This window comes from Hypanus sabinus, chromosome 19 (assembly GCF_030144855.1).
Source record: "Hypanus sabinus isolate sHypSab1 chromosome 19, sHypSab1.hap1, whole genome shotgun sequence".
In the NCBI taxonomy this organism is placed as follows: domain Eukaryota; kingdom Metazoa; phylum Chordata; class Chondrichthyes; order Myliobatiformes; family Dasyatidae; genus Hypanus; species Hypanus sabinus.
The window spans coordinates 7,181,610-7,200,399 of record NC_082724.1 but is presented as its reverse complement, the minus strand read 5'-3'; the positions used below and the strand labels follow the sequence as shown (position 1 = coordinate 7,200,399).

The 18,790-nt window shown below is 47.9% G+C and overlaps 1 protein-coding gene across 4 annotated transcripts in view; it reads right to left on the bottom strand.

Moving 5' to 3' along the window:
- The window catches only part of LOC132377710 (plexin-A1-like), a 442,266-nt gene that overhangs the window by 325,564 nt on the left and 97,912 nt on the right, over window positions 1–18,790 (bottom strand). For all 4 annotated transcript variants that reach the window (XM_059943957.1, XM_059943960.1, XM_059943958.1 and 1 more), the window contains exon 3: window positions 12,363–12,545. In XM_059943957.1, coding sequence (XP_059799940.1) covers window positions 12,363–12,545 — 183 coding nt within the window. The remainder of the gene's footprint in view (window positions 1–12,362; window positions 12,546–18,790) is intronic.

Below are 18,790 nucleotides of genomic sequence, written 5' to 3'. Positions count from 1 at the left end.
TACATCTGTAGAAATTTGTAAATGTGGAAATCCCTGGTACAATCAGATGGTCTCTCAACCACATCATGACCTTGCACCTTACGGTCTACCTGCACTGCACTGTCACTGTTGTAGCTCATACTAGCTCAGTGAACTGTGGAAATGAATTGATTTGTATGAATGATATGCAAAACAGCTCTTCACTTCACTGGCTGAGGGGGAAGGTGAACGTCCATCTATCTGCTTGAGCCAGTGTGGAACAGGCCCTCGGAGCCCTTTGAGTCACCCCGCGTCCCCAATTTAACCCCAGCCTAATCACAGAACAACTTACAATGACCAATTAGCCTACCAACTGGTACATCTTTGGACTGTAGCAGGAAACCAGGGCGCGCAGAGCAAGCCCACGTGGTCATGGGGAGGAACGTACAATCAATTCATAGACAGTGGTGGGATTTGCACCCGGGTCGCTGGTACTGTACAGCGTTGTGCTAACCAGTACACTCCCGAGCTGCCCCCACTTCAAATCCATCCTCCGGCACACCCCCCCCCCCCACCCCCCGGGGAGAACAAGGAAGGATGCAGTTTAAAATCTCCGCCTGACAGCTCAGATCATACGAGGGAGAGTTAAATTCAGGCACCAAGCAAGTACATCAGCTATATCAGTCTCCTCAGTTAATTGGTTTCCGAAGGAGTATCAACTATCCAGTGAGCCAGCAATTTTACAACTCACTTGGAGCCGTTCCAAGGGGATTAAAAACTCCGAGCGGTTTGGTCACATCACTCGATGGATTAAAGCCACTGATACCAGCTGAGAGAAGAGAAAGTCAACACCAATACTTGGGGCTTAACTGGCAGTGTCGGATGTGGGCATCTAATAAGTGTAATGAAATCTGATTTCTACAAGCACACGTCCAGAAGGAAACGCCTGTTTTGCCGCCGAGAATCCACGGGAGTCGCAGCGTGATACGTCACCAAAACAGGCCATATGGGCCAACTTGCCCGTGCTGACCAAGTTGTCCCATTTGCCTGCGTTTGGCCCTTATCCCTCTAAAATTTTCCTACTCCACGTCTAGAGGTCTTTTTAAACGTTATAACTGTGCCTGGAAAAGTGTTTCAGCCTGAAACATTGACTGTTTATTCCCCTCCATAGATGCTGCCTGACCTGCTGAGTTCCTCCAGAATTCTGTGTGTCTTGCTATCTGGATTTCCAGCATCTGTAGAATTTCCTGTGTTAATAACTGATATTTGAATTCTGATTGTATACTCCATTGAAAATCCCTTCACTTTAATTTAAAGTAATTTACTACCATATTATTCTACCTCGTCCTGATGAAGGGTCTCAGCCCAAAACATCAATTGTTTATTCCCCTCTATAGATCCTGCCTGTCCTGCTGAGTTCCTCCAGCATTTTGTGTGTCTGTCTGTCTGTCTGGAATCTCTTGCCTGCCTCTCCCACCTTATCCAGTTGTTCGTTTCCACCACCAAAAGGAGTTGCCCCTTGGGTCCCTTTCAAATCCTTTCTCCTCTCACCATAAACATATATCATATCGGAGGGTGGGATTAGCCTTAAAACCCGGGCCTAGTGTCCAGGCCCAAATCCTGAGGCAGGCTATTGTGATTGACATCCTGAGCACTGAACACCAATCCAGGGATACGAGTTGAGACCTCACCAGGACAGCTGGGGTCATCCTGTGCAGAAACACACCCTCCAGCTCGCCCAGTCCACGCCAACCATCAAGCACCCTTAAGCATCCATTTTCCTGTGTCTTGTTCTTTGCTAACTTCTGAAAACAGTGTAGAATTCCTCACAGGGGTTCCCAACCTGGGGCCCATGTCCCCCTGCTTAATGCTACTGGTCCATGGCGTAAAGAACAGTTGTGAACCCCTGCCTAACCCCTCCTAATACAATACCTTCCAAAACTCCCAACCCACATCAGGGTGGAAAAACAAATCACAAGACAACAAAGCAAACACAAGAGATCCTGCAGCTGCTGGAAGTCCAGAGCAACACAAAAAATGCTGGAGGATCTCAGCAGGATAGGCAGCATCTATGAAAAGGAAAGTGGTGTCGCAGATAGATAGAGTTGTAAAGAGCCTTTGTGGCACACTGGGCTTTTTAAGTCAGTGTACTGAGTACAGGAGATGGGATGTTATGTTGAAGATGTATAAGGCATTGGTGAGGCCTAATTTGGAGTATTGTGTGCAGTTTTGGTCACCTACCTACAGGAAAGATGTCAATAAGATTGAAAGAGTGCAGAGAAGATTACAAGGATGTTGCTGGATCTGGAGGATCCGAGTTATATGGAAAAATTGGATATTTTAGGACCTTGTTCCTTGCAACACAGAGTATTGAGAGATTTTATAGAGATATACAACACTATGAGGGGTATAAATAGAGCAAAGGCAAGCTGGCTTTTCCCACTGAGGGTTGGTGGGACTACAACTAGAGGTCATGGATTAAGGGTAAAGTTTAAGGGGAACATGAGGAAAAACGTCTTCACTCAAAGGGCTATAAGAGTGTGGAATGAGCTGCCAGTGCAAGTGGTAGATGCAAGCTCGATTTCAATGTTTAAAAGGAGAGGTACGTTTATGGGCGGGGTATGGAGGGCTATGGTCCTGGTACGTTGGCGGGAGTAGGCAGTTTGCGTGGTTCGGCATGGACTAGCTGGGACCGAGGAATCGCTTTCTGTGCTGTACTTTTCTATGATTCTACGAATAAACAGAGAAATGTTTCAGGCCGAGACCCTTCATCAGGACAGGAAAAGAGGGAAGAAGCCAGAATAAGTGGGTGGTGTAAGGGGAAGGAGTACAAGCAGGCAGGTTGTACGTGAGACCAGGCGAGGGTGGGAAGAGGTGAGTTGTGTGTGTTACTCTGAGTGGACTTCTATCCTCCTGCTCTACAATAAACCTACGCTCTCTGCTTCAGGACATCTCAGCCATGGGGAAGAGTGTCTGAATCTCTACTCTATCTATGCCACTTACCTTTTTGTTCACCAACACTACTGTGAACCTATCTTAGGTGCCCAAGACTTTTGCGCAGTACAGTGTCTGTCAACGTGGAGCCGAGGGTGAGGTTGTAAATCTGGCAGGAGCAAACGATGTGGAAATGGCAAGGTGGAGGAGGGGTGTGGGACAGGTGGCAGAGAAGGAGTGCCGGGCAGGGGGTGATAGGGGTACAGAGATACCCAGTCCCGTGGCACCAGGCAAGGTCATTTGATTCCAAATAAAACTGATCATTACAGAATGTCTCTCTGTTACTTCCTGCCCCCTACCCTCTCCCTTCCCCTTTTCCCAACAAAAATTCCCTTCTCCCTGCCACCTTCCCATTTTCAGTCCACAACAGAGAATCAGAATCAGGTTGATCATCACTCACATGTCCTGATTTATTTGTGTGGCAGCAGTACAGTACTTCAGCCTTCAGAAGGCAGTGCCCATTGTTCAGGGCCCTCACCATCTGGAACCAGCCCTCTTCTCATTACTACCATCACAGAGCAGAGGGAGGAACCGGACGGCCCACACTCAACACTTTAGGAACTGAGGCTTCCCTTCCGCCGTAAGATTTCGGAACTGTCCTCGAACCCATCAACACCACTTTGTGGTTCTATTTTTCGCTCTGTTTATATTTTTGTTGTTTACAGTAATTTTTATGTCTGCACTGTACTGTTGCCGCAAAACAATGAATTTTAAAGATTCAAAGTGCATTCATTATCGAAGTATGCACACAGTATACAACCCTGAGATTCGTCTTCCCGAGACAGCCACGAAAGAGAAAACCACGGGACCCATTCAAAGAAAAGCATCAAACTCCACCCCCCCCCCCCCCAATACAAGTCAGTGGTAACAAATACCATTCTGATTAAATTAAGGACCTACCAATTTTATCAGGAGATGCAATAGATTACAGGTACAAGAGGGGGAGACTACAGAGAGATTTGACAACTGGAATCAAAATGTGAAGATCTATTATTCCCTCACTGTGTTGCAAACCAGGAATCCCAACTGTTAATAATGTACAACAATCCAATAGTTTCATGTCCTCTCTACCGCACGGGCGCAGGTCTGGATTCCCGAGTTGGCAGAGTGGGATTTGAACTCGCGCTCTCCTGGTTAATAGTTTCGGCACTGGGTTATTGATTTTGTAATGGGGCCACTGGGCTGCTGTGATCCAACAGAGCAGCTAGAGAGAAGGACAAGCTGAAGGGAAGACAAATACAAACCGAGCACTTCTACACAGTTACCTAAAAGACACAAAGGCCAGGTGGAAAAGGGGGAGGGGACCGTTACCCCAAACCTTTCCCATCACCCATTCACATCCCTTCCTCCTTGTCATTTGCTGGAGCTGACCCACAATACATCTAACCCCAGGAGGGCAGCTGGTCCAGAAGGCTCGGTCACCAAGTCTCTTCAGGATGTAGATTTTTGGAGGAACACGCACAAAATGCTGAAGGAACACAGCGAGTCAGGCCGCACCTATCGAGGGGATTAAACAGTTAATGGGACTGGAAAGAAGCCAGATTAGGAAGGAGCAGGGAGGGGAGGAAGGAGTACGAGCTGGAATGTGATAGGTGAAAACAGAGGAGGGGGAAGATGGATGGAAGGAGAGAGGGGATAGACTGAAAAGTGTGGTGGGTGAGCTAAAGGGGTGGAGAAGAAGGAATCTGATAGGAGAGCAGAGCAGACCATGGGAGAAAGGGAAGCAGGAAGGAGGGAGGGGAGGGACAGGTGAGGAGAAGGGGCAAGAGGAGAGCCCAAATGGTGAATGGAGAACGGGGGGGGGGGGGGGAGAAACTACTGGAAGCTAGAGAAATCGATACTCAGATTGGAGCTGGAATAGGAGGGGTTGCTCCTCCGACCTGAGAGCCGTCTCATCGTGGCAGCAGAGGAGTCACAATGGGAATGGAAAGCAGAATTAAAATGGGTGGCCACCTGGACCCAATCTGCATCAGGTCTCGCCAATGTAGAGGCTACACCAGGAGCACCAGATACTTGTCAACTCAAGAGACAGGAGGTTAATCTGGGATATCGATAACAGAAAATTGGCCATTTTAATGAGTGTTGTTTTATACTTATGACTGTGAGGCCAAGTACAGTTCTGACGCCAAATGGAAGTTTGCAAATGGCACCATTATTGTAGGCCAAATCTAAGGTGTTGATGAATCACCATGTAGGAGGGAGACTGAAAATCTGGCTGAGTGGTGTCATAACAACAACCTCTTACTCAATGTCAGCAAGACCAAGGAGCTGATTATTGACTTCAGGACGAGGAAACCAGAGCCAGTCCTCATCAGGGGATCAGAGGTGGAGAGCGTCAGCAGCTTTAAATTCCTCGGTGTTATAATTTTGGAGGACCTGTCCTGTAAGTCCTGGACCCAGCATGTAAGTGCAATTACAAAGAAAGTATAGCTGCATCTCTATTTCCTTAAGTTTGCAAAGATTCTGCATAACATCTAAGACCTTGACAAACCTCTATATGTGTGTGTTGGGGAGTACATTTAATGGCTGCATCACTGCCTGGAAAGGAAACACCAATACCCTTGAATGGGAAATCTACAAAAAGTAGTGGATCGGCCTAGCCAATCACCAGTAAAGCCCACCCACCATTGATCTACATGGAGCGTTGTTGCAGCAAAGCAGCATCCATCATCAGGGGCCCTCACCAGCCAGGCCATGCTCTCTTCTCTCTGCTGCCATCAGGAAGGAGGTACAGGAGCCTCAGGATTCACACCACCAGGTTCAGGAACAGTTACCCCTCAACCACCAGGCCCTTGATAACCTCACTGAACTTCACTTGCCCCATCATTGAAATGTTCCCGCAACCAATGGACTCACTTTCAAGAAGTTCATCTCATGTTCTTGATATTTATTGCTTATTTATTAATTATTATTTCGTCCTTTTTGTTTTTGCGCAGTTTGTTGTCTTTTGTACACTGGCTGAATGCCCAAGTTAGTGCGGTCTGTCATTGATTCTGTTCTGGTTATTATTCTATGGATTTATTGAGAAGAGAATTAATCTCAGGGTTGTATATGGCAGGGATTCCCAAACTTTTTTTGCTATAGACCCTACCATTAACCAAGTGGTCCTTGGACCCCAGTCTGGGAACGCCTTGTATATGGTGACATACATGTACTTTGATAATAAATTTAGTTTGAACTTTGAAGAGGCTCAGGGTTTTGAATGGCTTGTTGGTTTAGGATCCAAACTGTCATTTTTCTTGTACTTTAACTTCCTTTATACTTGCTCTTATGTTTCTAAAATCACCTGTTTGTAAAAATGTTCAGTGGGTTTCAGCGATCCATGGTATAGATAGCTCTGTGTTTTTTGTAGAGTTTTTTTTTGCCTACAGCTTCTGTGTCACACCATAAATCAAACTGTCCCATAGGCTGTTCTTATCAAGGAATTTCCTTATCTGTCTGCTTTGAGCTAGTTTTCAGTATAAGACGACTATGACTCTTTTTTTCGTTCTTTGTCTTCTTCCTTCAGTTCTTCCCAACAGTCAATTACTGCTTTTTTTTAAAATTATCGAGATAGAGCGCAGAGCAGGCCCTGCTGAGCCTTCGAGTCAAGCTGCCCCACAATCCCCCGATTTAACCCCAGCTTAATCACGGGACAATTTACAACGACCAATTAACCTACCAACCGGCACGTTTTTAGATTCTGGGAGGAAACCCACGTGGTCACAGGGAAAACGAACAGACTCCTTACAGGCAACGGTGGGAATTGAACCCGCGTCACCTGTACTGTGAAGCATCGCACTAACCACTACACCGCTGTGCCCCCTTTTCTTTTTTTATCAACAACTAATAAAATGACTGCAAACGCAATACCATTACAGTATCTTAGAGGCCCGTCTGCCCATGATGGTGTGCTGACCTTTTAACCTACATTAAGATCAATATGACACCCCCCTCCTTCATAGCTCTCCACTTCCATCATCTGTGTGCCTGTCCAAGAGTCTCTTAAAAGACCCTATTGTACCCGCCTCCACCACCATTGCCGGCAGCCCATTCCATGCACTCACCACTCTCTGTGTAAAAAAACTTACCCCTGACATTGCCTTTGTACCTATCCCAAGCACCTTAAAACTGTGCCCTCTCACATTGGCCATTTCAGCCCTGGGAAAAAGCCTCTGACTATCCACATGATCAATGCCTCTCATTTTGTACACCTCTATCAGGTCACCTCTCATCCTCCGTCACTCCTAGGAGGAAAGGCCAAGTTCACTCAACCTCGCTCCAGGGAGGAAAGGCCAAGTTCACTCAAAGCAACAGTAATAGATGAGGCAATCCCAAACGACAGTAACGTCAGGAAGAAAGAACGAGAAGCTGGAGGAACAGCAGGGCCTGAAAGAGCAGATAGAAAGGATGTGGAAGGTTAAAGCCAGAGTATTCCCAGTGGTGATAGGAGCACTCGGAGCTGTGACACCTGGACTGGGAGAGTGGCTCCAACAAGTCCCAGGAACAACATCTGAAATCTCAGCTTATTACCGTCACGGATACAGTGGAACGACTGTCTTGCGGCTGTTTGTACAGGCAGTCACTACACTGTTCCTTGAGCTAGAATAACGAAAACCTCCCCCCCCCCCGCCCCAAAGTGCAGTGAGGGCAAGCAGTAAAATGAAAAATCATAACGAGGTCGATGGTGAGGCCAAGAGGTCCATTCAAGAGCCTGAAAACAGCGTAATAGAAGCTGACCTTCAATCCTGGTGGTAAATGCTTTTGGCTTTTGTATCTTCTACCTGATGGGAAAGAGGAGAAGAGAGAATGTTTGGGGTGGTGGGGTCTTTGATTATGCCGGCTACTCCACTGAGGCAGTGAGAAGGGTAGACAGAGCCCTTCGATAGGAGGCTGGCTCCTGTGATGTGCTGGACTCTCTCTGGAGTTTCTTGCAGTCCCGTGCAGAGCAGTTGCCACGTCTAGCCACAATGCATCCAGACAGAATGCTTTCTACGGTGCATCGACACAGATTGGGACGTGCTGCATTTCTTTAGCCTCCAGAGAAAGCAGAGGCGTTGGTGAGCGTTCTTGGCTGTGAACCAAGTAGTACGTGGCTGAACCAGAAGAGACCATTGGTGATGTTCACACCTAGAAACTTGAAGAGCATGTGATGTGGTAGGAGCTTGCATCCAATTCGTTATGTTCATGAGTTTACAGAGCGGAAAGACAACAGTAATTACGTGTCAGAACTAACACCTCCTCGCTGACAGTCAACAGATATACACCTCAATAATGTGTGCCTAGCTCCCTGCTCTACTGTTTACACCCTTGACACAGCTAGGCACAGCTCAAATGCCATCTATAAATTCGCTAATGACACAATGGTTGTCTGCAACATCTCAGACGGTGACGAGGAGGCGTACAGGAGTGAGACAGATCAACTGACTGAGTGGTGTCAACAACAACTACTTTGCACTCGACACCAGCAGGACTAAGAAACTGACTGCGGACTTCAGGAAAGGAAAAATGGAGGAAACACAGAGCAGTCCTCATCGAGGAGTCAGTAGTGGAAAGGGCAAGCAGTTTCAAGTTTCTGGGTGTCAATATTTCTGAAGATCTATCCTGGGCCCAACATGTGAAGCAACCATGCAGAAGACACTCAGCGGCTATACTTCATTAGGAGTTTGAGGAGATTTGCTAAGTCATCAAAGACTAGCAAATTTCTACAGATGTACCATCTAACTTGTTGCATCATTGTATGCTATGGAGAAGCCAAAGCACAAGATCAGAGAAAGCTACAGAGGGTTGTCAACTCAGCCAAGTTCATCGTGGGCACTAGTCTCCCCATCAACCAGGACATCTTCACAAGGTGACACCTCAAGGAGGCGGCATCCATTGTTAAGTTCCCTCACCACCCAGGACGTGCCCTCTTCTCATCAGAGAGGAGGCACTGGGCCTAAAGAGAAACACTCAACATTTTAGGAATACCTTCTTCCCCTCCACCATCAGATTCCTGAATGGACCATGAAACCACAAACACTACCACACTACTGTCTTTTTGCACTATTGGTTGTAACTGTAATGCCCTGGTTCACATTTTCACTGTTACGCTGTAGGTATTTCATTTAGCAGCTCTGGAAGAGCTGTTGTTCTGCTTTCAGCCTGTTTGGGTTATTGCTGAAGATGAGGGATGATGTGGAATGTGTGCTGTCCAGTTAGCGGGAGGTTTCCTTGGTGAAAGGCAGTAAGGTTGGGCTTGAGGTTTTCTTCTGTTTGAGAAGAGATGAAGAGAGAACACGCTGGGGAGACCCGGTCGTAGCATACGATCGGTGGGAGACCCGTTTGTTCGAGATGGATTGCGGGCGACATTCGGAAGGTGGTGTGGGCGTTCACGTTGTCCGAGGACCCGGCACGTGAGTGACAGAGAAGTTCAAGATGAGCTCCAACTTGTGCACATTTGACTGTTTAATAGAATGGTCTCTTTTCTTTCTGTTATTCTTTACTAACCCTTCAGTGACGATTCATAAATATAATTCTTTTAATCGTATGTAGTGTACGGTCTGTTATTTTCTGGCATTAATTTGTAACAGGGTAGCAAACGACCCAGCATCCACACAAACCGGGGTTCGGGGTGGGATTGAGCACACTTCAAACTCACAAGTTCAGCAGGGACGGATGTTGTCCTCCCTAGCCATACGCAGCGAGGAAACCGGGTCGTTTCATAACTCACAGAATACTTTTTGTTATTATGTACTGCTGCCACCAAGCAACAAATTTCACCACTTGTGTCAGCGATTCTGATTCCGAGCTGACAAAGCTGGGAAGAGAGGCAGGAAGGTTTAGGAAACTGGGATTCAGATGAAAACTTGTCAATGAGCACCGGAGAGTAAAAGCTGTGGATGAACCAGAGGGGTCGGAGGTAGAGAAGCCCTCATAAATCTGAGGGCTTTCGACATAGGGAGCAGCATCACTTTGGAGACATTTAAAAATAAGGCAATAACTCAGTACGTCACTTAACTCCCAGGAGACCTTGTTAGTGTGTTGCACCAGGTAGACAAACCTGGCTTAGAAAGGCCCAAGTGGGAAAGCTACACAAGGGAGGATTCCTAAAACATTTCCCAAATACCTGCACGCTGTTTAAATTCACAGCCCCACACCAGGCAGCCGAGTTGCCATAGAAACACATCGCCTTACTCAGTTTATTTGTAATTCCTCCACCATCCATTCAGCACTGAGCCAACTTCCAACAGAAACACATTCCGAGCACTCGGGCAAGTCCGACACAAAGCAAAACAGAGAGAGCCACCACCAAAACACGCAGTTTCCAACTTCTTCAAATTATCTGCACTCTCTCTCCGCTGCCGTCAACACAAAGTGGACGAAAGCTGGAGACCTAAGAGTTAAACCAGCAGCAATGAGACTCCAGGAGACAGGCGGAGGGAGACCAAAAACACATCTTGGGAGGTCGCAGATAGAAGTCCAGCCCCGTCACTCATTCCAAGACGACAGCTCACATCCCCACGGAGCCGCAGCAGTGTTCTTGCCAAGGCTCCCTCCTCCAGCTACATCGGTTTCAAGTCACAGCTGGGGAACCCTCCCCTCCACGCCAGACCCAGGTACCTCAGCGCCCAGGCCGCAACAGGTTGGCACACGGTCCCCACGGTGTGCGAATCATAGCCGCGAATCAGAACTTGGCCTATTCGCCGCAGCTGGCTGCAATCCAGGAATTTTAGTTAACGATTGGAGAGCTGAAGAGGGACAATTCGGAAACAGACCCATCGGCCCACTGGGCCTGTGCTATCCAACAAACACCTACTTTCACACCAACCCCAACCGAACTCACTTTATTCTCCCCTTTCCCACCAGCTTCCCTTCCCCCCACCCTTTAGATACTACACACAAGGGGCAATTTACAATTAAACTAAAAAGCCACGCATCTTTAGACGGGGGAGGAAACCCACACGGTCTCAGGGCAGAATGTGCAAACTCCGCACAAACAGCTCCCAAATCAGGACTGAACCCGGGTCACTGGAGCCACTTTATATGATGTGCTGCTTTCAGACCCAGACAAATCTCAGGCCCCAAGTCAATGGGTCAAGTCCGTTCTATCCAGATTTCAGGCATTTGGAATTCTGCTCCAGGTCACCAGCTGTTTGATTCCAGAATCTTTAACAACTTATTCCCAGCAACAAAAAAACAGGAATCTCCTTTATTCATCTAAAAAATTCCCACTGGTGATGAGGATGGGAAGGTTGTTATAACTCAGCAGGTCAAGCAGCATCTATGGAGGGGAATAAACCATCAACGTCTCAGGCTGAGACCCTTTATCAGGACTGGAAAGGAAAGGGGAAGGAGACAGGGTTAAGGAAGTGGTGGGAAGGGGAGGTGTACAAGATGGCAGGTCATAGTGGGTGGGCAGGGGAGAGTGGCTGGAGTGAGAAGACGGGCAGTGATAGGCAGGAGTGGTAAAGGGCTGACGAACAAGGAACAAGGGAGAGGAGAGCAGACCGCGGAAGAAAGGAAAGGAGGCGATGGGCTGGGCATGAGGGCAGAGGAGGAGAAGCGAAGGGGTGACACCACAGCAGATAGTGTTAGAAAGAAAACTTCTGGCACACTGGCCTACATAAGTCAAAGATGAGATGTCATATTGAAGTTGCATAAAATGTTGGTGAAGATTAATTTTGAGGATTGTGTGCAGTTTTGGTCACCTGTCTACAGGAAAGATGCAAGTAAGATTGAAAGAGTGTTGAGAAAATTTACACGGATGTTGCCAGGTCTTATAGACCTGTTATATGGAAAGGTTGAATAGACCATAAGACTACAAGACATAGGAGCAGAATTAGGCCACTTGGCCTACCAAGTCTGCCCCACTGATCCTTTCTTCCCCTGAATACGTTAGGATGTTATTCACTAGAACACAGGAGAATGAGGGATTATTTGATAGAGGTGTATAAAATTATGAGGGGTATAGATAGGGTAAATGAAAGCAGGCTTTTTCCACTGAGGTTGGGTGGGACTACAACTAGAGGTTATGGGTTAAGGGTGAAAGGTTAAATGTTTAAGGTAAATCTGGACAAGGGCAGACAGAGTTAAGTCGAGGTACAAGGAGACAGGTCCTGATGCAGGGCTGGGATCTGAAACGGCAACGGTTCCTTTCTCCTTCTTGCTCGACCTGCTGAGCTCTCCCAGCGGATTGCTTGTGGCCCCAGATGCCACCTTCTGCAGTCTCTCCAAGATCGTTTGGATGCCCACTTCCTTTCGAGGTCAGCTGAACCACGAACCGTGGAAGACCCTCGCACACACTCCCACTGGTGTGTGCTCACCTCACGAGGGGGAGTGCGTGCACACCCGTTCCAGCCTGTGCCAGGACAGTCACAACTGAAAATCCAGCCATAAAGCAGAGCCACACAAATCTACACTTTGAGACTTCAAATCACCAGGGGCCTTACCTTTTTGATCTTCCCACTCCTGGTCCCAAAGAAGGCCACGGAGTGGCCCCTGTAGTCGTAGGCAGCAATGGACGTCATGCCATCCTCTCCGTCGACGAGGAGCGGGATGCCCTCCACCAGGGTCGTCCCACCCAGAGGCTGGTTGAAGTCTTGTCCGCAGAAGTCGTCATCAATCTGCAAGGGCTGAGGGGCAAAAGAACAGAATGGTCACTACATTCACCTGACAGGACCACCACCCTCATCGTCTGACCAAATCAAGCTCCAAACTCCGTCAGGATCACTCCACCTGGACTGGGCCCCTGGGATCTTACAGAGCTTGACAGGAGAGTGACCCCGGCCTTGCCAAGGACACAGTGATGAGCTTCAAACACAGGTCACCCAACCGCACCCAGGTCGCCCCACAGTGAGTACTTACTTTAACTGCAAGCCACTGGAGGTCCTCCAAGAGAACTACTACCTCATCGTAGAGTTTGGAAGCTTACGTGCCTCAGTGACCCAGAGAGCTTTGCTGGCTGGAGTCAGGCTTTCTGCTTTGGCTCCTGGCAGGGTCACCCATCCCAAACAGGTCAAAGTGTAGGGGCCAGACTAAGAGTGGTCCACTGGTCCTCCAGGTTCGGGGGTTCAGCTCAGGGTTAACAAACCCCGACTGGTCAAACAAAACTGTCGCAGAAACAGCAATGAAGAATCCTTCTACCAATGAGTGCGAAGGTATCCCCAAGTCTCACCCAGAACAATGACATTTCTGAGACTCCATTGGGAATTTGCATGACTGACAGCAACGAACACGAAAGGAAGCTACTGACACAATGAAGGAAGCTGTGAACACCACCAGAGATGGGGGGGGGCGCCCTTCATTGCTGTCTTAAAAGCCAGCGGTGTAATGGGTAGTAGAGAGGGGGTGTTGTAGAACCTTTGCAGTATAAATACATGGTTCCCAGAAAGTAGAGTCACAGATAGACAGGGTTTTTGTTGCACTTGCCTTCCTCAATCACTTGGGAGATGGTGTAGTTGTACAGGACACTGGCGAGGCTAGGTATGGAGCATGGAGTTCCGTTTCAGTCGTCCTGCTATGGGAAAGTTACTTATTTCGAGGTACAGCACAGTAACAGGCCCTACTGGCCCAACAAGCCCACACTGCCCAGTTACACCCTTGTGACCAATTTAACTGCTAAGCACAAGTCTTTGGAACGTAGGAGGAAACTCACAGGGAGAACATACAGTACGAACGCCTTACAGACAGTGGCGGAATTGAAGCTGCATCATTGGTGCTGTAAAAGCATTATGATAACCGCTACGCTACCGTGACTGTCTATACTGTTACAACTAAACTGAAAATACTGCAGTAAACGTTTACAGGGATGTTCAAACGTATGCAACCCCGAGATTCATTTTCTTGCAGGCATACTCAATAAATCCATAACAGAACAATAACCCTCATAGAATCAAAGAAAGACCGCACCAACTTGGGTGTTCAACCAGTGTGCAAAAGACAACAAACTATGCAAACACAAAAAAAGGAAATAATAATAAAAAATAAACAATAAATACGGAGAACATGAGATGAAGAGTCCGTGAAAGTGAGTCCTTAGGTTGTGGGAACATTTCAACGATGGAGCAAGTGAAGCTATCCTCTCTGGTTGAAGAGAATGCTGGTTGAGGGGTAATAACAGCTCCCAAACCCGGTGGTATGGTTCCTGAGGCTCCTACCTTTACCTTTGTCCTGGTGGCAGCAACGAGAAGAGATCTTGCCAGGACTTGAGGGACTGAATCATAGAGGGAAGTTGGACAGGCTACACCTTTGTTCCTTAGTGCAGAGGGACTGAGAAATGATCTTCTGTCTAGGTACCATATCCGATGCGGACGTTGGTGACCATGGTTTTCCATACAGATCTATCCCTCGTTCTTTGGATGACTTCCATTTCCTCGATGTGTAGCCACCTGGCTGGGCTTTTGATATACATAAGCCGAGGTCTTCCTCTAGGTTTGCTCCCCTCGATCTTTCCAAAGAGTATGAGTTTCTCTAGTTCGTCTTTCTGCATGATGTATCCTAGGGATCTGAGTTGTCTTTCTCTTATTGTCGGTATGAGTGATCTAACTGCCTGGGCTCTTCTGAGAACTTCTTCATTTGATTTGTGTAGTCCATGATATTTTTAACATTAATAATCTTATAGAGTTGTATAAAATCATGAGAGACATAGATACGTTGAATGCACTCAGACTTTTTCTCACAGTCACAAAAGGGTATAGAGCCGGGGTGAGAGGGCAGAGATGTAATAGGAACACGAGAGGCAACTCTCATTTTTACACTGTGTGGCATGTATGGGGACTGAGCTGCCAGAGGAAGTACAATCACAAGTTTTAAAAGACAGTTGAACATGAGTGCAGATTGTAACGGAAACTTCAACAAACTTCTATAGATGTATGGCAGAGTGTATGTTGTCTGATTGCTTCATGGCCTTGTATGGAAAATGAATGCTCCTGTATGGAAAAGCCTACAAATAAGCAGTGCATACAGCCCAAAACCCTCCCTACCATTGAACACATCTGCACGGAGGGAAAGCAGCATCCATCATCAAGGATCCCACCATCCAGGCTATGCTCTCCTCTCACTGCTGCCTTCAGAAGCCTCAGGTCCCACACCACCAGGTTCAGGAACAGTTATTACCCCCTCAACCATCAGGTCCCACACCACCAGGTTCAGGAACAGTTATTACCCCCTCAACCATCAGGTCCCACACCACCACATTCAGGAACAGTTATTACCCCTCAAATGTCAGGCTCCTAAACTGAAGTGGATAACTTCGGTCACCCCATCACTGAACTGGACTCAATTTCATGTTCTTGATATCTATTACTCAATTATCATTATTCATTTTTTTCTCTTTTTGTTGGGCTTCTTTGCACACTGGTCACTGCCCATCCTGTTGAATGCACACTTTCACTGATTCTATTGCATGTCTTGTATTGACTGTGATGACCTGTAAGAACAGGAATCTCAGGGTAGTACATGGTAACACATATGCACTTTGATAATAAATTTACTCTGAACTTTGAAGGTTCAGAGGGAAAGGAAGTAAATGCTGATGAATGCATCCAATTTAGACAGGTCATACCCTAGGCCAAAGGACCTGTTTCTGTGGTCAATAACCATGAACACTTTCAACTTTTACCTTATGTAAAGAGGGTTTCTTCTTTTTGTTAACTAGCAGGAATGCTAATTTACTGATAACGAGAATTGTATTCCTTTGTAAACCAAATGGGGATTAATGTTCTTTCTTCTGAGTCTGTAAGCTTTTGTTGACGGGCTTTTGGGCAGATTGGCGCGAGGGGGTCGAGAGAGAGAGGACGCAATGCTGTAAGCTGGGCGAGGATCGGACCCCAAAGGGGGGTCCGAAGCCGGGAGGTACTCCGAGGAGGGGGGGGATGAAGCTAGATGTGCTTGGTTGACCACTCGAAGGGTCCTGAGCTGCGAGTCGAGGAGTTCGGAGGGGATCGAATGGTGGCCAGAAGACTTCAGAAATTGAGCTCCAACGGTTGTTCACGAAGTGGTTTGGACTTTGATAAGTTTGGCGCCTTTTCTTTATTTTTTTCTTCATATATACTGTATCATTATTAATCACTTAGTTATAGTAACCTTTATAAATTGTAAACATTTAATCGCATATGGTGTACTGTCTGTTTTTGGGCGAGGCGGGGACATCACACAGCATCCACACCAGCTGATTACCCAGTTTGGCGGGGCCGAAGGCTACTCCCCCTAGACGAGAGCGAGCTGAGCTAGTCTGAGGCGACCCAGGGGTTACACTTACTCTTTTACTTCAAAGTTCAAAGTAAATTTATTATCAAAGTACATATACAGCCTCGAGATTCATTTTCTTGCAGGCACCCACAGGAAAACAAAGGCGTACGATAGAATCCACGAGAAAAACAGAGACCAACGAGCAACCAATGTGCAGAGGACGACAAATCGGGCAAATGGTAAATAAAAGTAAACAAATGATGTTGAGAACGGGAGCTACAGGGACCCCAAAAGCAAGTCCACAGGCTGCAGAGTCAGTTCAGTGCTCGGGAGAGTGAAGTCGGTCCAGAAGGTCACAGAGCAGGAACTGTTCATGAACCTGGTGGCAAGCAACCCAAGACTCCTGCCCAGAGAGGGAGATGGTTCTAAAGCTGTCAGTCAGATCAGATGGCCTCAGGTGGGGCCTCTTGGCTGGCACGGAGTAGTGGGGCTGAACACCGGTTTGCTTTGTTTCCTGAGTGTGGTCAGCAATACCCGGCCTGTACCTGACTGCCTACGCACGAGCAACAGCCATCACGTTACTGGGTCCAGCAAGTGTCTGGGACATGAAGTTTCCGCGCTTGGGTCTACGATTTCCACCCCACCCCCAGTAACAGAAGGAGCATCGGTGGAGTTCAAAGATGGGGCCTACTTATCAGGAGAGGGAGGCCTGCCAGGGCAGAGGCAATCCCCGTCTTTTGTAACATCCAGGACACTTTCCCACTGGTAACCAACCACCAACACCGCGCTAAAGAGCTTTAAGTCTCATTGATAGAACTCTCTTCATAATTGAAAGCACTAACACTGAAATTGCAGCCTCTCAATTGTGTTGTGGCCCGTGGGATTCTGTAATCAGAGGCTGACTGAATTATTTAAACTAACTCTGCCCTGGCTATTTTTATGTACCCTATTTTTATGATTCAGCCCAGACCATGACCAATGAAACAGTTCCTTTCGAGCTCCCGGTCCTTCCCGTAAAAGTGAATTGCGAGCCACAGAAGACAAAAAGAAGGAAATTCCTCGTGAACTCCATGTATGGAGGGCTTTACTGGGTGAGGGTATTCAGCACAGGGTAAGGAGTTAACCAGCTGATCGTCTGAGGTAGGGCTCACAAGGTTAATGATTCTATTCTATAAGACCATAGAGACAGGAGCAAACATTCCGCTGATTTACTACCCCCTCAACCTCATCCTCCTGCCTTCTCCCAGTAACTTTTGACACCCTTACTCATCAAGGAAGAGAATGGGAGGAAAGGCCAAGAGGAACAAGAATGAGAGGGGAGGTGGAAGGGAAGGGGAATGGAGGAGAGGCCGAAGGGAAGGGGAAAGGAGGAGAGGCCGAGGGGTAGGGGAATGGGAGGGGAGGCCGAGGGGAAGGGGAATGGGAGGGGAGGCCGAGGGGAAGGGGAATGAGAAGGGAGCCCGAGGGATGGTGAAGGGGAGGGGAGCTCGAGGGGTAGGGATGGGAGGGGAGGCCGAGGGGTAGGGATGGGAGGGGAGGCCGAGGGGTAGGGGAATGGGAGGGGAGGCCGAGGGGAAGGGGAATGGGAGGGGAGCCCAAGGGATGGTGAAGGGGAGGGGAGTGTGAGGGATGGGGAAGGGAGGGGACGCTGGTGGGGAGGTTATCCCCCACATGCAGACACAGAGATACAAACACCCTTCCCCCAGACACGGACCCAGTCGACTGTTTTACACTTTTATTTCCTTATTTCATTCCACTGCATCTGTCTTTGATTTCTTTTCCCGCCATCCTAAGACGCTCCCTAACAAATACCCTTCACAGCTTTAAGGCCCTCAACCAGACCAGACCTCGTCTCTGTGCTGAAGGAAGTCTGCAGCGTGCTCTCACATCACCGCAACACAGCCCCACACGGCGGCAGACTACCCCCGACCCCTGCAGAGCTGTTGGTGTGTCTGAGCGAGTGAGAGAGACAGACAGTCAGTCAGACAGACAGACAGTCAGACAGAGAGAGAGACAGTCAGACAGAGAGAGACAGTCAGTCAGACAGAGAGAGAGAGACAGTCAGATAGTCAGACAGAGAGACAGACAGATAGTCAGAAAGAGAGAGACACAGAGAGACAGTCAGACAGAGACAGATAGAGAGCGAGAAAAAGAGAGAGAGAGAGAGAGAGAGAGTGCGTGTGCGTGAGCGTGTGTGTGTGTGTGTGTGTGTGTGTGTGTGTGTGTGTGTGTGTGTGGACACGCGCACGCACGTTTTAATTCTGATAATAGGTTCTCCCTTTAACCATCAGCATCAATGATGAACCAATCAGGCCCTGGCTTGGGATCTTCCTGACCTACATGCCCCCTGGCCCTCAATGGAGAAACGCAGTAACATATGAAAGCTTTATAAGTTTAAAAAAAAAGCTACTTCAGGGAACGGGGGAATATATTCAGAGCAGCAGTAACAAGGATTCGATGTTAATTAGTGGATTTATGCATACTGATGAGTGGCTGACATGGTTCTCCATGCTGTGTTGTGTGTTCGCACCGTGGGGCTGCTCCTTCGGAGCAGATGGTGAAGCTCACACTGAGAATCGACACAAGCAGACCACCCAGTGGACAAGTCAGGAGCCTCGGCTACCCACCGGTGCGGCCTCCCCGTGGAACAACACGCCAGAGGAACGCAGCAAAGTCAGACAGCATCTAT